General features: G+C 38.9%; 1 protein-coding gene across 1 annotated transcript in view; it reads left to right on the top strand.

The window, feature by feature from the left end:
* The first annotated feature begins 161 nt into the window (after positions 1-161).
* LOC124119874 (ubiquitin carboxyl-terminal hydrolase MINDY-3-like) overlaps positions 162-19,484 on the top strand; it is a 74,661-nt gene continuing 55,338 nt past the window's right edge. The window contains exons 1-5 of the mRNA XM_046482538.2: positions 162-389; positions 8,062-8,205; positions 14,583-14,778; positions 15,067-15,181; positions 18,366-18,439. Coding sequence (XP_046338494.1) covers positions 281-389; positions 8,062-8,205; positions 14,583-14,778; positions 15,067-15,181; positions 18,366-18,439 — 638 coding nt within the window. The 5' untranslated portion in view covers positions 162-280. The remainder of the gene's footprint in view (positions 390-8,061; positions 8,206-14,582; positions 14,779-15,066; positions 15,182-18,365; positions 18,440-19,484) is intronic.

The following is a 19,484-nucleotide window of genomic DNA, read 5'->3' as shown; positions in this document are numbered from 1 at the left end:
GAAGTTCACGGAATATTGTTCGCGTGCTTCCGTTGTTTCATTTTTAATTTGTTTTAATAATAGAATAAATTGGTGTGTCAGTAATGCGACACACATTTAATCACCAATTGTTACATACATGTTTACCTCAACAGGTATTCACGAATATACCGAGATCGATCTCACGTGTCCGCGACACTGTCGTCTTTAAACAACATGGCGCCAATGTGTAATGGTTGTTGAGGTTGTCATTTGTGTTTTATGCACATACTGATATAATTGTCGCCACGGCGTGACAGACATGGCTTCAACGGAGTACACAAATGTCGATTGCCAATCAGTTAGCGATTTGCAAGCATTGCTGTGGGGAGTTGGACTAAAGGACGAAGTTTTCTCCAGGTGGACACAGGGTAAACAATACAGAATAATGTGACATTACACTAATACACTTTCATGGCATTGTGTCGTCAATTATGATTGTTCGAATGTTGATTTCTCAGTGACAAACGGTGTTTTCAGACGTAGTACGTTTAGAATTTGTAATGCCATTCTTTAACATGGTACAATTTGGAACTCACAACAACAATAAGCAAAACGATCATGTTCAAGCAGTTGGTTTGAAGCTTGTCATTTTTATGAAAGTAGCAGCGTTTAATGTGTACAGGTTCTTGCTGAAAGAAATATGCGTTTGGTTATTGCCTTCATTAAATTGTACCAATAAATTTCATTGATGTTCAATTGATTAGTTTAGCCAACTTTCAGTTTCAAACCAATTGATAATTTGATAGTGAAACCTGTGAATGACTATTTTCGGAGCACCTTTAGAATACAGTACCACAACTTCTCGTGAGGACGATCACTGCCGTAGGTCACATGTCTCAAAGACAAGCAACCAGTTTTAATGAGAATCTGTCGGATGCGAACTCGCAACATTCGGATTGTTAGCCCGACATCTAACCGACTGAGTGCAAATTTACCTGGTCATGCCTACCATGTTATGGAACTGAACGAAAAGGGTCGAATAGGTGACGGACACTTACGAAGGTTACAGGTAGGCATGGTGTCTCGTGACTTTATTCTACGGACACTTACAAATGATCCCGATGCCATTAGGCACACTCGTCCCATTCCGTAATTTACAAGATACGGTGGTTAGGAATGAGCCGATATGGCGTGAACTGAAAACGGCTCCAGGCGTCAGACATCGAACTCGCGAATACGCATGAATGACATGGTATTAAATAATTCATCGGGTGGATTTTGTGACCGAAAAGTGTGGTAGGGAACATTGTAACGATGATGTGGATGATAGTAAGGAACCGGGGAGGCATGAGCATGGCTAGTGACAACACAACGGTGGTGGCTTGTATGAATGTCCCAGGACAGTTTCCAGTAGCCAAAATATTTGACACAAAACCATTTCATTCTTTTAACTCAACTCAACTGGCGACATTTCGATGTGTTTGGCGCCAATATAATATCCCCAATCAGGCCACGAAGTTGCGACTAAATTGGTCGCCATGGCGATCTAGTTTTGTATTTTGCGACTGGTATTTTCATGTCAGACGCCAACTGGCTCCTTGTCTTTAATTAAGTTTGGCGACTAAATATCTCTTGTCATTAGATATTAAAAAAGATCGTTTTTAATATAAGAGCGGTAACTTCAGTGAAAAAAATCGATATCAGAACATAATAACATCGACTAGATCACTGCTAGGCCATGTGTACTGTTTTCGCTTTCGATATGAAGCTCCATACCTGGAATGAAGGAAGCACTTTCCGTTATTAAATAATGCACTAACGATGTTAAGAGTTTAATACCCACGCATGCGCTGTACGACATCCGCCCAGGTGACAGCTGTGGCGGTCGTTTCGCCGTTCAAAAACACAAAGTATTTTTCCATATTTGCGCAAGTCAAAACAACAACAAATCGTTGTCAATCGGTAAATGATGTAAACCGTATTTTCTTAAGTATTGTGCGCACCCCTCTCTAGCGGATTCAGAATTTTTTGGGGGTAAAAATTCGAATAGATCTTCCAAGCGCAGAAAAAAAATTACACCGTAGATATATCTACCCCTTTAGCGAAGTCCGGCAAACGAACGGGTGATGAGAAACTTGGTCAGTACAAATTGAGAGAAAAAATCACCAGACATGTTGATTTACCGTTTAAATTGTATTTTTTGTTCTGCTAGGCATTGATTTATATCCAGAATATTATATTCCAATATCTTGTTAATTTAGATGCAGCTTTTACTAAACATATTTGAAATAATAATAACCCTAAGCGAAGCAGCTGATTGCAATACCCGGGTATTACATGGTTTTACATGGAACCAGTCTGACCAGTCACCATCAAGGCTCCCGCGCACGTGATCGCGTGATCGCGAGAATTACGTGTTGACATAGAATCGTCCAACAAAAACAAATATGACTTTTAACGAGTCAAAGTATGGCATTTATGACATATCTATCCATTCTCTGTCAACTAAAGTTCGTTTCAAGGCGTCAATAGCGGTAATCTGACCGTGGTTTCTGTCAATAACGGTGAGTTGTGGGATCTTCCGATCGCTTCACACACGATCTCGCCGAAATTAATTAAAACAATATTAAAAGTAATTTTGAATAAAATTAATGAAATAAGTTACAAACATAAGTCCAGATATACAAAGAACACTTTTTATAGTCAGACAGTGTAATTACATGATTAATTTGCGTACTTCAGTATGGATTTGTTGACATGGTATTTCCGGTGTTACGTGCTCACGGTAATGTCTTTCCATGGGGGAAAAACATCAAAACTCATTATTTCGTGTATAATGCGCACCCCCTTCTACACAGCTGTGTTTTTTTTGTGAAGATAATGGGCAGTATACTCAAGAAAATACGGAATGCTTTGAATGGCGAAGTGACACGGAAGTTTCATCGTCTGTCGACACGTTCGATGAACCAAAACCTGCAACTGGCACCGGTAAACTGTCAGATGATGTTACTGACACAATGTTCTAAAGCTTGTTTGTCTGAAAAACTCAAAAGCTTCAACAACAGTTGTTGTTCATGATATAAAACTGATTATTCAAACTAATGGATTTTTGTGTGTTTTGTTATGCAGAAGCTCAGTTAAATTACAAGTCATTACTTTTGGCTCCTTACATTTTGCCTTGGCTCCTTGAAATTCTATTTGGCTCCTTGAAAAAAAGATTTAGGAGCCAAGTGGCTCCTTTGAATTTTTTTTAACTTTGTGGCCTGCCAATATACTGCATTCTTGTGCATAATAATGAAAATTAATGAACCGAAAAAATAATACATGTAAATTAGTTCCCACTTATAACCATTTTGAATTACGGGAAAAACGAAATAAAAAATAGAAGTGCTTTCGTAAACTTGCTATAAAATGCGCTGTTGCAGGCTATATTTAGTAAACTATTATTCAAATAATATTCAAAACTCTCAACACCGCTGGGCGTATTCAATAACATTGCGTGTAGAGATGATAGATCACTGGGAGGAGCTTATGCACACTCGATGACCCCTGACGTCACAGGGCATTGTGTCGCCGGTGTGACTGACAACAAAATACCACAAATTACGTCGTAGGGTATTGTCATGTGTTTGAAAAGTTTGTGGTACTGTATTCTAAAGGTAGGCCCTATTTTCAAATCACATTTGTTCATATTTATAAATATTTTGGTACACCTACAGAATACCTGATACCCATCCACCATGTTTGTTTGATGCTTCTTATAGTAGCCGACGACTCTACTTGACATCCATTGGGAAACATTTCAACAAACACTTAGTATTTTGATTAACTTTGGAAACTAAAAATGACCTTTGCTTTTGATAGCATTTGTTTCAAGTCTAAATGTTGTTGGCAAGACCTCGAAACCCCCTGGTTTTAAGCAAGGGGGATAAACATAGGAGCTTGTGCACGTTCCTTACCAGCATGGCAGAAGGTTTGCAGAAATACTGATATAACATGATTTGAAATATTAATGAATACATATTGCCAAAATACCAGTAAATTGCCTTTTTCAAAATCATGCATATTTTTCATCTTGTTGACAAAGTGTACATAAGTGAAAGATCAAACTGACAATTAGGAAATTCAGAAATTAGCAACTGATTCATGAATGTGATCGAGAAAGCAAAACTATTTGCGACCAACTTCCTATATACAGTAAACTACGGTTATAACGAACACGCTTATAACGAACTAACGGATATAACGAACTAACTTTTTAGCCCCGACTATATGCTGTAGTTAAGCTGTATATATGCTTATAACGAACTACGGTTATAACGAACTAAAATAAGTAGTTCCTTTGAGTTCGTTATAACCGTAGTTTACTGTATAAGGTGTCTATTACCGAAATACCTGCCTGCCCGACCGTCCGAGACGGGTTGATTTCAACTCGGGCTGCCAGATTTTCAAATTCCCCTGCCCGGCGGTCGGGTTATATTTCATATGTGAAAATATTCTAAATATTTCCCGATGATAAGCATTAATTCACATGTAAAGATGAATGATAAAATGTAACCAAAAAGAAACCCCGTAAGCTTATCCTGAGAAACATATGATTATAGTGGGCAGGCAGGTTTTGGTCAGGGCTGGCAAGTATTTCAGGTAGCCAGTCCTGTGGACTGGCTGAAAGTTTTCGGAGTTTCATACCCTGCTATTACTCATGCATTTTGACAATTGCAATATCCAACAACATGGCGAACAACTAGTACTTGTAAAAATTGTGAGTTATTTTTATTCAGGTTCACAACAAATTACAGCATGTACGGATGAAAAAATGCATGCAATATATTGTATGTATCGCAATACAGGAATCATTCTCCTCTATTCGATATGATGTAGCAATGTGTGAAACATCCACATGACAATGTCCTAGTTTACTTCTTTGTTGTTTAACACTATGCTCTGCAAAGATGTGGCTAGATTGCAGAACACTGGACACCATCCACCATTTTGGTAACACAAGTTTGCAAGCTCCTTCCTTTGTGTCCTTAGTTACGGTTTCTAAGTTGTTCAGCCGCCAATTTTAGTCATTTCGCTAAATTGACAGGGTACGTGTCATTTTCAGTTTTTCAGCATTTTGAAAAATACTACATGTGTCCCCCATGTATGTAACTGATGCGGTTGCCCCACACTATTATACAACTTCTATTTTCAAGTAATGTATTGATATTAATGTGTGCTTTTCAATGGTTATAGATTGTTTTGATATTAAGTTTCGAAGATTAGGCCAAAAGGAAGAGACTTTATGGATGTCAACTTCCTTATTATGAGGAACACAACGTTTTAGAGTATATGCTTACTCCTTCATCATTCACCTACTGAAGCTTCAGCAACCCATGCTTGCCATAAAAGGTGACTATACTTGTCGTAAGAGACAACTAATGGGATCAGGTGGTCAGGCTCACTGACTTGGTTGATGCATGTCATCAGATCCCAATTCCGTGGATCAATGCTCTTGATGTCAATCACTGGATTGTCCAGTCCAGACTCTATTAATGTATTATCATGCTGTCATCATGGTCATATAGCTGGAATATTGCCGAGTGTAGCGTTAAACAAAAAACAAACAAACACCTGATGAACAGTGATGAAGGAGTAAGGATATGCTCTGAAACGTTGTGATCCTCATTATAAAGAAGTTTACATCAATAAATTCTCCTCCTTATGCCATTCAAAGACTTAATATTAAACCATACACATGATACAAATTGACAAAGGGTAATTATTTCTGCTTATTTTGAAATTATCCCCCAATTTGTTTTAATAGCCATGGTATTGCATGTCAGTTTTTAAGAAGCTGCAAACAGATATGGTCATTAGGAATCTCGCATGATGCAAGTGTACCAAAGCTGTGAACTTGATGACTGCAGCCTATATATGATCAAGTCTGGATCTCATAAACCAGTGAATGATGATTCGAGCAATGTCCCACACCTTCAGGGTAGGATCAGATGCAATCAGCCTCGTAACCGAACCAGGGAATCCATTTAAATACATATATTTCTGTGAGCCTATTCTAACCAGGAATCCACGTGGGCACATCTTGAAAGAGATGAGAAGGCCACATCCTACTGTCCTAATCCATAACAACCTATGTGTGCAATCCCATTGATTCATAACATTCTAGAACTCAGCACCTGTCATTCCAAACATGCACTGTCTTGGTTACAGTCACTTCCACACCAGCCAAGCATTGAGTTACCTCACATCAGTCAGTCAGCATTCCTCTCACCCAGACACAGTAATGGTGCCGCTATTTGAATGTACAGTACATTGTATATCTATTAAGAATAAAAATATTTGTATCATGAACTTGCAACTTTTTATAAATTACATCTTACAAACTGTTGGCATAAATTGTAACTTCCAATACTGTCAATATCTTTGTCAGGTCCAAGTACCGCAGTCCAAGTACATCATTAAAGTTTCCTATTGACACTTCAGCTGTTTTATATGTTATATAATCTGGGTCAGGATGATTCATTAGTGTACTCATCACTATTTAACTGTTGCTGACTTTCAAAATGTTTCTTTAGTTTTCTGTGATTGATCACCCTTGGGCGACCAGTACTTGTACATGGCTGGATCCAATATATTGTCTTGCCAAGTCTACTGGAAATTAATGTGGTGTTAAGTGATCTATGCCATTCGGCATTATGGCTACGGGAATATCTACTAACTCATAAAAACATATCATCAGACCCAGGTGAGTTTCTATCTTATTTAAGGATGCAAGATGAAAATTTGACATTCTCACTGTAGTCAATACACGATGCAAAATCATCATTGATATTTAGAAAACGTTTCATGGTTGTCAGAGTTCTGCCATAGAGATTGGGTTGTGTAGCAATCTCCTCATTAACTCAGTCTTTGCACATCATTCTGCTTAAAAGATGCATTTTTTATTGCTACATTTCTATTGTATTTGTTCATATCACATGAGTATTCAGGCTTATTATAACGCGCTGGTGTGACGTTGATTAATGTTATAATTTGCATACTCGTATATGCAAGGTGTCAGCATATGGTTCTAGGTAGGAAGTGACAACTTGGAGACGATGGCTTGCGGTATATACAGTTTTACTTTATACAAAAAAGTCTTAGCTGTGTTGCTAGGATATTCAACCAGGGAAGGTTTGGGATCGGAGAACCTGTTCTTGATCTTGTTACATGCCGTGTCTTCTTTCTTGGTGATTGGCCTTCATGAAGGTAGTATATCATTTGAATAAGAGACTGTCACTTCCTACAGTATTGTGAACCATATGCCTTTCTGCAAAGAGGTACAGGAAAGGACAGACTTAGAAGTCTAGGCATGAATTTTGTGGCTCTATTATCATGACGCCACCAGTGGCTATTACGATTTATGTCCCTTCTATTCACCAATCTCTTTGCCCAATAAAGACGGCGTGATCGATAATCAAGACCTTATGGTAATAAAACGGGTTGAACCTCACGAAGTGCATCACATCACCTGGTCACTTTGATTAAAAACTGGAATATATTATGAAAATACTTGTTGCCACCCATCTTACCATGCTTACAGTAGACATTTTCAGCAAATAACACAAGATTTCTAGCCTGTACTGTATACCGATACTGTGTGCACAACCACCAGATGTGTAGGATGATCTTGGGTCCTACATGCAGCAAGCATGTTCCACACATTATGTCATTGTTGTGAGACGTTACATTGTCTGTTTGTACCTCAACTACAGGTTCATGTCAATGGTAACAAACTTACATGATAACAATGAAGAAAATAATTTTATTCATACTTGAAATGTTGCAAGACTGGTCTTTTTTGTTCTGTCAGTGAATGTTATTCGAAAACTTTTGTCATGTGATTGGTGTTTAATGGAAAACAATTATGATCACTAATCTTGCTGAAGAGGAAGCAGTTAAAAACATACGCATATTGTGATCAATATGTTTTGAATTGTTTAACCATACATAATCAAAAGAAAGATTTATCATCATTGTCAGCTTACCAATGTGATCCTGTTGATACGGAGTAACTTGTAGATATGCTTGATAGACATGTTCATATCCATATTGCAGGTTTGGTATTCAGTGATGATGAAGCCACTGCACTGATACAGTATGAAGGGGGACCGTGCGCTGTCATTGCACCAGTACAAGCATACCTCCTCAAGAGAATTCTGTTTTCACCCACTGCCAAGGACAGCATTACAGATGTGACAGGTAACAAGAAGATTGGACAGGCACCACAAAGAAAACCTTGTGTTGTCCGAAAGTCATCATCCCCTGTGTACCCCGGTATTGTAGTATTGCTCAGTTTGGACACAAGATCAAAATATTTGATATGATAACACTAACAATTACTGTGTCATCGTCCATAAACTTTTTACATTTTCAACTTCTTCAAATGGATTGATGGATTCAGCTGATGTGTGTATGTTTGTTACTATAAGCATGATAAGCAGTTCAAGGTTGTTCAAGGTCAGTCAAAATTTGAATTTCAGTATTGCTTCCAGATAGGTTTCTTTGATTAAGAAAACCCTTTTATAACCTCTTCTCCAAAACTTAAAGGGCCGGAGGCTTGAAACTTGGTATGCAATGGTAGGTGAGATGGTCACCATTTGTAGAAGTAAGTTTATTTCAGGAATCTTGATCAAACAGACATTTTGGAAAATCTAAAATCTGCTGTACCAATGAAGCAAAAACTTCACATACTTGTTCCCACCAGTTAAGACCCCAAAGTTGTTCAAGGGGTTTAAATCCCATTTTCAAAATGGATCAAAATGAGAATCAGATGGTTGCAATGTGTGACATACACCAAGCTCATGTACCGGTATCTTAGATCATCTTATCAAACATTGTTTTCTGTTGGGCTAGAATGGGTTCAAAACAGGTGGTTGCATTCATAAATAGAGTGTAGGTATATATCCAACTATTGAATGATATACACAGACAAGGATTATGAATAATCCAAACTATCAGTATTAGCAGTTTAACTATACATCTTAATCTATATGAGCATTAGAAATTAACTAAAATAGGTCCTAGGCCTCAGTGCTAGTGTGTTGTAACTTTCACTAGCCCAGGTGAAAATTCACTAGCCAAGAAAAACGTGGAAAAACATCCAATGAATACAAAACCTTTATTACATCATTGCCTAAATCCTGTATTGATAACAAGTTGAGACACTAACTGTATCTCCTTTCCCGGCGTCTTGCGCATGCATAAGGTAGGAAAACCTCATTTATTTCTTGTGTGTGCTACCGTTAACATCACTAAATGTTTTGAGTTGTCACAGCATGTTATTTGGCTGTTTTCACCCTGCATTCAGTGAGAATGTTCAGTTTGAGTAATTACTAGTGAACTAGGTTTAATTCAGCCAGTGAGAAGTGATAGAGGAGATCAGTCAAGTATCATGGCAGGGTGACTTGGACCAGAGAGTCACCATGGTAAATTGAAGATTATGTCACCACAGGCAATTGGGATACAATGACATGCATTAACCAAGTCAGTGAGCCTGACCACCTGATCCAATTAGTCGCCTCTTACGACAAGCATAGTCACCTTTTATGGCAAGCATGGGTTACTGGAGACCTATTCTACCCTGGATCTTCACGGGTCCACCACAGGTTTGGGTCAGAGATTGTACATGAAGGAAACAACTGTAAGTCAGTGGTCGTCAGAAAGATTGTGGTTCACAATTCTCAAGGGCACTAAACAGTAGCCACTGGGACTATTTGAGCTTGGAAGCCAGGGCTTGGAGACGGTTTCCCACTTTGCCTATGGACAACAGTGACAAAGAGAACTTTGTCACCAGCACATTATTACATTGTATTTCGACCTATTATCTAGTCAGCCAGGTAACCGGTCAGGTACAGGAAGGGGTATTGTATGCTGTGCACACCGACTGCACAAGCAACGTGTGCCAACCGTTGACAACTCAATCTCGGATTTTGCCCTAGAGCTGGACACTGATGCTCAGGCCTTGGGATTGGGATGATCAGCCAGGATGCATACCTACATGTACCAATGCTCCTTTAATCCAGGAAATATGTCTCCGATTCTCAGACAATTGCCGCCTTTACAAGTTTTTAGTACTACCATTCGGGATATTCATTGCACTTTAGTATATGAACTTAATATAACGTAATCTCTGAGAGAGCTTATGTCTGTTGTCCCTTGTTCGTCCGTCCGTTTCTTCAAACGACTTCTTCTTCAGAACCACTAATTGGAAATTAATGAAATTTGACTGGAAGCATGCTTAGGTGGTGGGGAGTCAAAATTGTACAAATGGTGGGGCTGACACCCCCCCCCCCCCCCCCCCCCTAAGGTACTGAGGGGCGGGTAAATAGGGGTACTTTGGCGTTATTGCTTTAAACGAAGCATTCTCCACTGGTGGGGATTCAAATTGAAGAAATGGAGGGGCTGAATACCCCCCACCTCCCCCGGGGATTGAGGGGCTGGGCAGGGCTCAAAAGGGTAATTAGGCAATATTGCTTTAAATGACTGGTACTAAGAGATGGACATCAACCATATTTTGTTCGAAGTATTCTCTGGCGATGGGAATTCACAATTGTACAAATGGAGGGGCTGACACCCGAAGGGATTGCGGGGCGGATCCAAAAAGAGTTTATGACTTTGACACAGTTAAGATCCCCACGGTATAACCATATATACAATTGCTGAGTATAATGAGAGGAATGCACATAAGCTACCAGGACTGGCCCTGCTGTTCATCTGTCCGGCACTCCCAAACCTTGACCATGCAAACCGATATTATCCCCACCCTATAATAAACAGATACATTGTATACATTTGTTTGTTATGAAGAGAATAATACCTTTATATTATGTAAATATCCAGGTGAGCGAAACAGGCCCTATGGGCCTCTTGTTTTATTTATCATACCGTAGACTTGATGGTATGAATTGAAAACCCATAGCTTGGACAGTTCGGTAATTCACCCAATCTAAACTAATAAATAGTTTCCCTCTATTTCCCTAAAGTGTAAAAAAACTGTATACATGTCCTAGTACAGACTCCATGTCATGAACAATGGCTATGGCAATGCAAGTGTAATGTTATCTAGAATTTTCTCCATATGATTTTGGTGTGTGGATTAGATGTTTTATGAAGAATACATTATTATCATTATAACAGAGTCATGTGCGCATATTTCTTTAGTCCGTTTTAGACTGCCATCGTTGGACTGAATAATAGTGAACTTACTGTTTTCATTAAAACATTTCTCCTGTAAACTTGTCGATAGGACTTTTTGTGACTGAAATACTTCAAGCCACAGGTAGGTCGATCAATATTTACTCGATATTTCAATAGCAACAGTCTGTGAAAAATTATATCCTTTTTTAACGGGCAAAAAGCATTTTCTGCTTCCCGACAATTCTTGGCTGAATTTTTACTCTTCCCACAAAGCAAATGTCACCTCAAGGGCTCAACCATCTTGACCTACCTGATAGCCATTAATTCAGTACTAGCCATTCCAGAAGATCGCAGAATTATGAAGATAACATAATTACAAACTTTGCTGCACCCGTTTCAACTGAAGTTCAGGGATCTGAATGTGGTTTTACAGTTGCAATGTTCGGCTCCCTTCGAGCCATTGCACTCTTCATCTTTTTATGACCTCCTACTTACCTACCAGCAGTCTACACCATCGCCTTCAGCGCCTTATGTACCGCTTCTACCTAAGGTTAATACAGCTATCCCACCTTGTAAGCCTGAAGAGGCACCTTCTTTTATAGTCTCCTCGATATAAGAACAGGAGCTTGTACAACGCAATGATTACTTTGCACAGTATGATCTTTCAGGTCCAAGAATTATATTTATATATTCAGCCTTATCTACAAGATAAGCATTGACTTTATGATTCTTCCCACAACTGTTACGCCACCTCTGATGGCAATACTCGGAGTAACGAGGAACTTTTCTTCATCGTCACCTCGATATAAGAATGGGAACGTTTTATACGACATTCACGGGTTGGAAATGATCACCTTACTTCAAAGGGTACACTCTTTCAGACCCAAGATTTGTATATTCAACTTTATGTACTGAATACAGCCTCGAATTTATTATTCTTCCCATGACAGTTACATCGTGCCTCGGACTGGTTAGGGAGCGCATTTATGTTGCCAACATGGGATCTGGCATTGATCCGAGATTGCTTATCTTGAGCTGCCGAGAGCTAAAAAAAATCCTTGAGATTTGGGTGATTGCCTTGATTGCTCTTCACAGTAATTATTCAATTAGTGCCATCATGGAAGGATATTTTTGGAGGTCAGACGCGGACACTACCAGTGAAATGTGGTTTAAGAAGACATCGAGGTCCCTTGGTAAAGGGGTTTTTTCCCTGTTTTTCCCACTCTTGGCTTGGTTATCCAGTTTTAAGACCCTAGGACACGCTATTGTCTCTTACTGTTTGTTTACCTGGATGTACTCATACTCTTGTTACCTTTCCTTGGACAGGGTTTGTTGATCAGGTAACAATCTACGCAGAAGGATTGCGCCGTATGACTGACATGACTACTGGTCGTGAGAGTGTTTATTGAGTACTTATCTAAAGATATCCCCACCTCCATACCATCGGATTCAGATGTGATAAGGAGTAATAAGGTGTAATCTAGACATTTTTCATATTTGTATACTTATCCTGCATTGCTACATCTAAGGCCCCACCTGTCACACACTTGCCTCCCCATGAAAACTTCATACAATTTATATGTGGCCAACAGTAATATGAAAGTTCCGGGACGTCACCACTCCCGGGATGACGTGGCAGCTGGTGATTGGGTGTCCTGCTCATGGAATGGAATTTCCTTTTTTAGCTCACCTGGTCCGATGGAACAAGATGAGCTTATGCCATGTCGTCCGTCTGTCCTCCGTACGTCAATGAATGACTTCTTCTTCTGAACCACTAATTGGAAATTAACGAAAGTTGACTGGAAGCATCACTAGGTGTAGGGGATTCAAAATTGTACATATGGTGGGGCTGAGGGGCGGGGTAATAGGGGTAATTTGGCTATATTGCTTTAAACGACTTCTTCTCTGGAACTAAGAGATAGATATCTGCTACCATGGCTACCAGGACTGGCCTTTCTGTTCATAAGGAGTTAGAACCTTGACCATAACATGCAAACCAATATTATCCTCACCCTATAAAAAACACATACATTGTATACATTTGTTTGTTATGAAGAGAATAATACATTTATGCCAATAGGATTCGCCCTGGGGTATATCTGGAAACTTAGATCCTGGATCATAACATGGAAACGGTTCAGATCTTTATGCTACATTTGTATCTAGAGAAGTACACATTCATGCTGTCAGTCAAAATTACGAAATATTTGCAGTATTATATACATGTACAATGCAAATGTATATTTTGTCATGATTGCGCAAAAATAGAGGTGAGCAATATGGTCCTTGTTTCACTTCAGCAGGACAAATCTCAAAATCACAGCTTCATTTCTTTCAAAAGCAAGCAGTAAATGCATTGAGGAGTAATGCAGGATAAGTATACAAATATAATAAATGTCTATATTATACTTGTAACAGACAAAATACAGGATTTAAGACTGATGTATTAGAGGTAGTATTCTTTGAATTATTTACAATGATAACTATTGTTTGATATTTTCAAGTGTTGTGTAATCCCATGTTCCAGCACCAGAGTACCCTGTGTTTTGGCTGGTTGGCTGTGCAAAACCAGCTCCTAATCATTGAGCCATTTACAGTTGTCATCAATAAAATAAATAAATAGAATTATTAATTTGTTCTTCTTGTTATTATTTGCTGTATGTCAAAAGAAACATTTCAATAAATATTCTTTTCATTAATTTTGGCAAAATCATGTATGAACTGAATAACAGATTGCACCAACTTGCCATCTATTTACCATAATGATCAGATAACCTCTATTGACACCTTGAATTGAATATATAGTTATTGAGGAAAGGATACATAATATCATAAATGCTATTCTTTGACTTGTTAAACGTTTTATTGTTTTTATTTGAATGTTTTATGTCAGTATAGAACTTTTGCAATCAAAACAGCAATTCCCTGAGAAGTATAACACAGAATATAATTTCACTGATAGATGTCAGGAATGTTATGTTTGGATGAGTCTGGATCGTAGTAGCCCAACAAGCTAGTGTTTGCCATTTACTATCAGCTTGAGAACAATTCTATTTGCCTGGGCCTAAAGCACGAGCGATCTGTTTCACTGAATATCAGGTATGATGATGAGCTAATGGATAACCATTTGACATGTCTGCTGTGTTGTCTCTGTGAACTAACTGAAAGTGATTGCATATCAGATGCATGATTCTGCATCTCCGGGAACCATGACTCAGGTGTACCTATATTGCATATTTCAAGTACATTTAGGGAAAGTTTATGCAATTCCCAACATCCATTTCAATCTCTTTTATCTTTTCCCACTGGTTGTAAGCCAACACCATTTCTTTGTGTTGTACTGACTGACAACAATTCAGCAATAAGCCTTGTTCCATGTTCCGCCCTTTCCAGGGATGATAAATGTATATTTTGTATTTTAATGAAATTGTTGTTTGTAGGTGAGGAGGCTTCAGAATATCTTTTTGAGGCTTTGTTGGAGATGGTGTGTCAGGTGGCTCAGGACAACTACACCCTTGTGTGTATGGATGACTGTGACATGGAGGCTCATACATCAGCAGCCGACTCTCAGGAAACAGGCCAGCGTAGCCCCAAAAGAAGAAAACTGGACCAGGAGACATTCCATGCCAAGCTCAAGTGAGTTGTCTCCCCTTCCATGCGCACGATTTCTATGGCATTCACTGTAAACATGGCCAAAGGTTTTGCCATTGGGTAGACGTTTGCCTTCAATACAGCCAATGTTTATTATATTGACTACAATTTAACCTGTGAACTTATTGTTCCATTATTAATGGATCAATTTTAGGCTGTAAACTGATCATCAAGGGTGCCTGTGAGTACTTGGATAAATAGGTGTGCGCAATTTTGCTGTATTGAATATGTAAAAATGATTGCTTTTGTTTATTAAATCAATGTTATTTGCAGATGTATAAAATGTAATGAGGAAAATCATTTGAGGATATCCCTGAAGAAACTCTTCCGTCAGTACCAGGGAGACTATGGAGTGTTGTTGTATCTATATTCCATCTTATTGACCAAGGTAAGACTGGCACCACCTCTTACTAACACCAGGGAGCAATTGCAACGTAAAATTTTCTCCTCAATAGGGACATCATGTGAAATGTCTGTTTTAGGCAACCTGACCCAGTAATATGAACATGGGTCTGAAGTGCAATTTATGTTTTATTAGTTAGTTTCCTAGATTCAGTGTAGGTAGTTGAATAAAATAAGAAAATAAATTCCTCCAAAATTTAAAAGAATGATTATTGAGTTGACAGTAAGTGATGCACAGGTTGCTGGGCCTGGAGACGTGGGAAAAGATGCTATTTCAGTCCTTGTTCTGTCACAGTAGTCATACACATCAAAATTAGAAGCAACACACATTTCTAAACCTTTCATAGATTGTACACATATCAAATATACTTTGATATGTATAATTGAAAATCAGTTGAGGATTTGCTTTCCATTTGTGTGGTGTTATAAGATAGCAGTGAGGTATTTAAATATAAATAAAATGATTTTATATCTTATCCTGCATTACTACCTTAATGCTTCTACTGCTGTTCGTTTGAATTGGAAGAGCTGGTCCTGGCTACAGAAATTGTACAAACCAGTTGTGTGGCTCTCTTCCCCCCACAGCTACCTCGTGACCGGAAGTGACAACATCATATGTAATCACATCACTGCTAGTCATCAGATTGTACAGATGTTTGAGAATAGAGCTCCCCAGTTTGAAGAACCAGATAGCATCCTATACCATAGGTTATCCTTTGATAACCAATACGTTCTCAATTGTATATACATAGCCTGGTGTACTAGGGTGGTCCGTTCAGGCTTACATTAGCGAAATTGTTGCCTTATTATGGCTCTTTCCCTTCGTGAGTGTGTTGTACCATCTGCCATGTTGTTTTGCCATGTTGTCATGTATTCATGTCTTGTGCTTTGATATTTCAATATGCCTGTCTTAGCTCTTGTTCACGTGCTATATATGGGTTTTTTTCTGGGCATTTTAAGTGTATGATTAAACTCCTTATATTGTAATTTTCTCTCTAAAATTTACTCAAATATTTCTATAATTACATGCCTTTCATTCTTTCTTTTTTGGACATGTGTCTATCATGCTTGCAACGTTTGTCTAATTCTTTGAAATGATATGTTGCGTTGCTCAAAATGCTGGGGCAATAAATCCTCCCCCCTGTGCGCCAAATGTACGGCATTGTGATGGTGCCAGATTATTCTCTCTCTCTCTCTCTCTCTCTCTCTCTCTCTCTCTCTCTCTCTCTCTCTCTCTCTCTCTCTCTCCACTCTCCTCTCTCCTTGGTTGTCGCAACCAACGATGCCTTCACCCTGGGTGCCAGTGATCTGGCCTGCCACTTATCAACCTATTTGCCACCAGCCAGAATATATCAACTCCGGACCTACATCTCTCTGGTCCCGGACCATCTGGCTTGGCAAGACAACACATTCAGCATTCCCTGGATAGGCCTAAAAGCATATCCTGATCCCACCTGTACTACTTATAAGGGTTACTTGGCACATAGAACTTCGGCACATACTCTCAATGATGACAAGTGGTGTTCCTTTGAATCCTTCTGTAAGGATATGAAACAGCACCCTATGTCGGCATCACCAAAATTTATGGCCCAATTTCTTCTCTATCTCTGCAACAAGCGTCACCTCAAGGATAGTACCAAAACTACTTATCTGGTTGCCTTCAATTCGGTGCTGGCAGCTCCTATGGATCGCAGAATGACCAAGATCAAGTCACTACCTGCAAGACCTTGGAAGACATGGAAGGCACCCACAGCTTTGGCCCTTTGGTGGTTTCCCAGCAGGTCACTTCCCTGAAGCGCCATTGACTCTTCCCTATGTCCAACCTTCCTACCTCTCTGGTGCGTGTCGCCCCAGACTAGAAGGTTTATATGCTATGTGCATTAGCTCAGTGTGTCAGTTTTAGACTTTAGCTCTGTTTAATTTCTATAACTGCAATGATACCTCGACATCCTGCATACCTCACTCTCTCGTTTCCTTCCAACAGGAAATGGTCAGTTGATGCCGGACATTGTCGTTGTTGATTTGTGGGAGTTTTCAAGAGAGTTTTGTTGATGATCACATCTGAAGATATGCCCTCCTCTGTACTGTCCAATATAAAGATGCATTAAGGATTAATGCAGGATAAGTTAAAACATCTAGTAAAATCTAGTTATTTTTAATTTTGTATACTTATCCTGCATTACTTCATCTAAAGTCGCCCACTTGCTGCAGAGATGCCTCCCCAAGATGTCTTCAGCTGCTCTGTTTTTAGCAGTAATGTGTTGATCAGTCACATCATCACTTTTGTGGGAGCTGTGTAATGGGATTAGCCACACAAATAGTTAGAACAACTTCTTCTTCATCAAGACCTCACACTGCTCTTTCTCTGTCAAGAACTAGCAGTAAATGCATTAAGGAGTAATGCAGGATAAGTATACAAATACAAACATATCTGGATTTACCTAGAATGTTAAGTACTCACATGTCTTTTGTTCAGTTCACCTGGTATGGCTAGGGTTTTATTGCTTATAAAAGTTACATCATATGTGAGGGATAGCCATGAAAATAATGAAATTTTAGTTCACCTGCCCAGAATCAAATAACTTTTGTCGTGCTCTGTTTGTCCGCCTTTCGTCGTCTGTTGTAAACATCTTTTCTGATGCTCTTCACCAATGGAGCTGAAACTCCACATGTCTGTTCCCATCAATATGGACACACCAATATGGTCAAGAAGTTCTGACCCAATTTTAAACATATCCGCCATGGCAGCTATTTGTAAAGCCTGTTTGTCATTGGTAAACATCTTTCCCCTACCATTGGACCAGTAAATTTGAAATTTCACATGCCTGCTAAAAAATAATGATCACACCTAAAATTGTTCAAGAGGTTAAAAACGGATTTGAAAACTGTTGCCATGAAACTGAATACCTTCTTGTACATGTTAGTATCATTTAACACATTCACCAGTATGAATCAGTAAGTAAAACCTGCCAAATGTGAGAGTCAGTACTTTGTCACATTAATTAACTTAGTGTTTAAATAACAGGGACTAAAAAACACGTCTTCTCATCCAGTAGAAAATCATCCAAATTGTAGATACCAAGTTATGATAAATAAAGTACAAAGATATTAAGTGATATTATGCATGTATGGCATATATATGTATTGCAAGAATATTTTCCTATTTGCAGGGCATAGAACAGGTGAAGAATGAGGTGGAGGATCCCTCTGAAGCTCTCATAGATGGCACATATGGCCATGGAAGGTAGGTACTATCATGGAGCTAATAAACGGGGGGACAGGATCAGGCAAGAAACACACTGCACCAAAAAGCCACAAATTTTTTCCTCGTGAAAACTGCACCAAATTAGAAAAAAAACCAGCACCATATCTATAATAACATACAAAATGGAATATGGTGAAGACATTATCTTACCATTCATCATGCAAGCATTTATCATTAAACCAATATTCACAACATGCAATTATTATGAATATGACATGCTTACAATGTGGTGTTTTCACCAGGCCAGCCTGGGTGACATTTGCAGTGCCATTTTAACTGGAGGGCCATATTACATATGATGAGATTAACATTGAGGTGTCAGTATGTTTTCTATGAAGGGGGTGCTCTTGTTCAGTTTATGCATTCCAAAGGCTTGTCACAATAGTTCAGTTGAGTTTGAATTTTGTGGATCACACTTCTGGTGAGGGCACTCCTCGTGAGAGCTTCTAGAGTTAGGTATTGCCCACACTGAAACTGAGGTTATGGAACATGATGTTGCCTTTGACAAGTGACTTCACCCAACAGTGAATGGGTACCCAGCGGGATTATATGGAAATGTGAATGTAGAACTTTATGTGCTTTGTATGTGCTATAAGCATTCTTTTTGTGGATTCAGTGCAATGCAAATGTACATAATAACAAGGCTTTTCTGATAAAGTTGCCTATCCTGGTAATACCACAGTTTCCTGAAACAAGAATGACTGGAGTTTTGGACAGTTAGCTGACAGGACCAAAGCACAAAATATTTTACTTGAGTTGAAATGTTTGCAGACCATTTTCAGTCAGCGTTTGTTTCTAAGTGTTTTTATTAGATCTTGTTGACCAGGTATTGAGGGAACTGCTAGTCAGAAAATAAGCACTCACTTTCCATGATTGGGATGTGCTTGTTTTCCTTGCCATGAAGATATTTCCATTTGATCTTATGAGTATGTCTAGTTACGAAGCTGGTTATGGTAGCCTCAACTGTGGCTATGCTTGTGCTTCCAGTGATTTGAAGATGTGGTCTTGATCATGCTTTAATGTG

This window comes from Haliotis rufescens, unplaced genomic scaffold (genome assembly GCF_023055435.1).
Source record: "Haliotis rufescens isolate VD_foot unplaced genomic scaffold, xgHalRufe1.0.p SCAF_10, whole genome shotgun sequence".
Lineage (NCBI taxonomy): Eukaryota > Metazoa > Mollusca > Gastropoda > Lepetellida > Haliotidae > Haliotis > Haliotis rufescens.
Note: the sequence above shows the minus strand (reverse complement) of the source record. Positions and strands in the feature narration are given on the sequence as shown.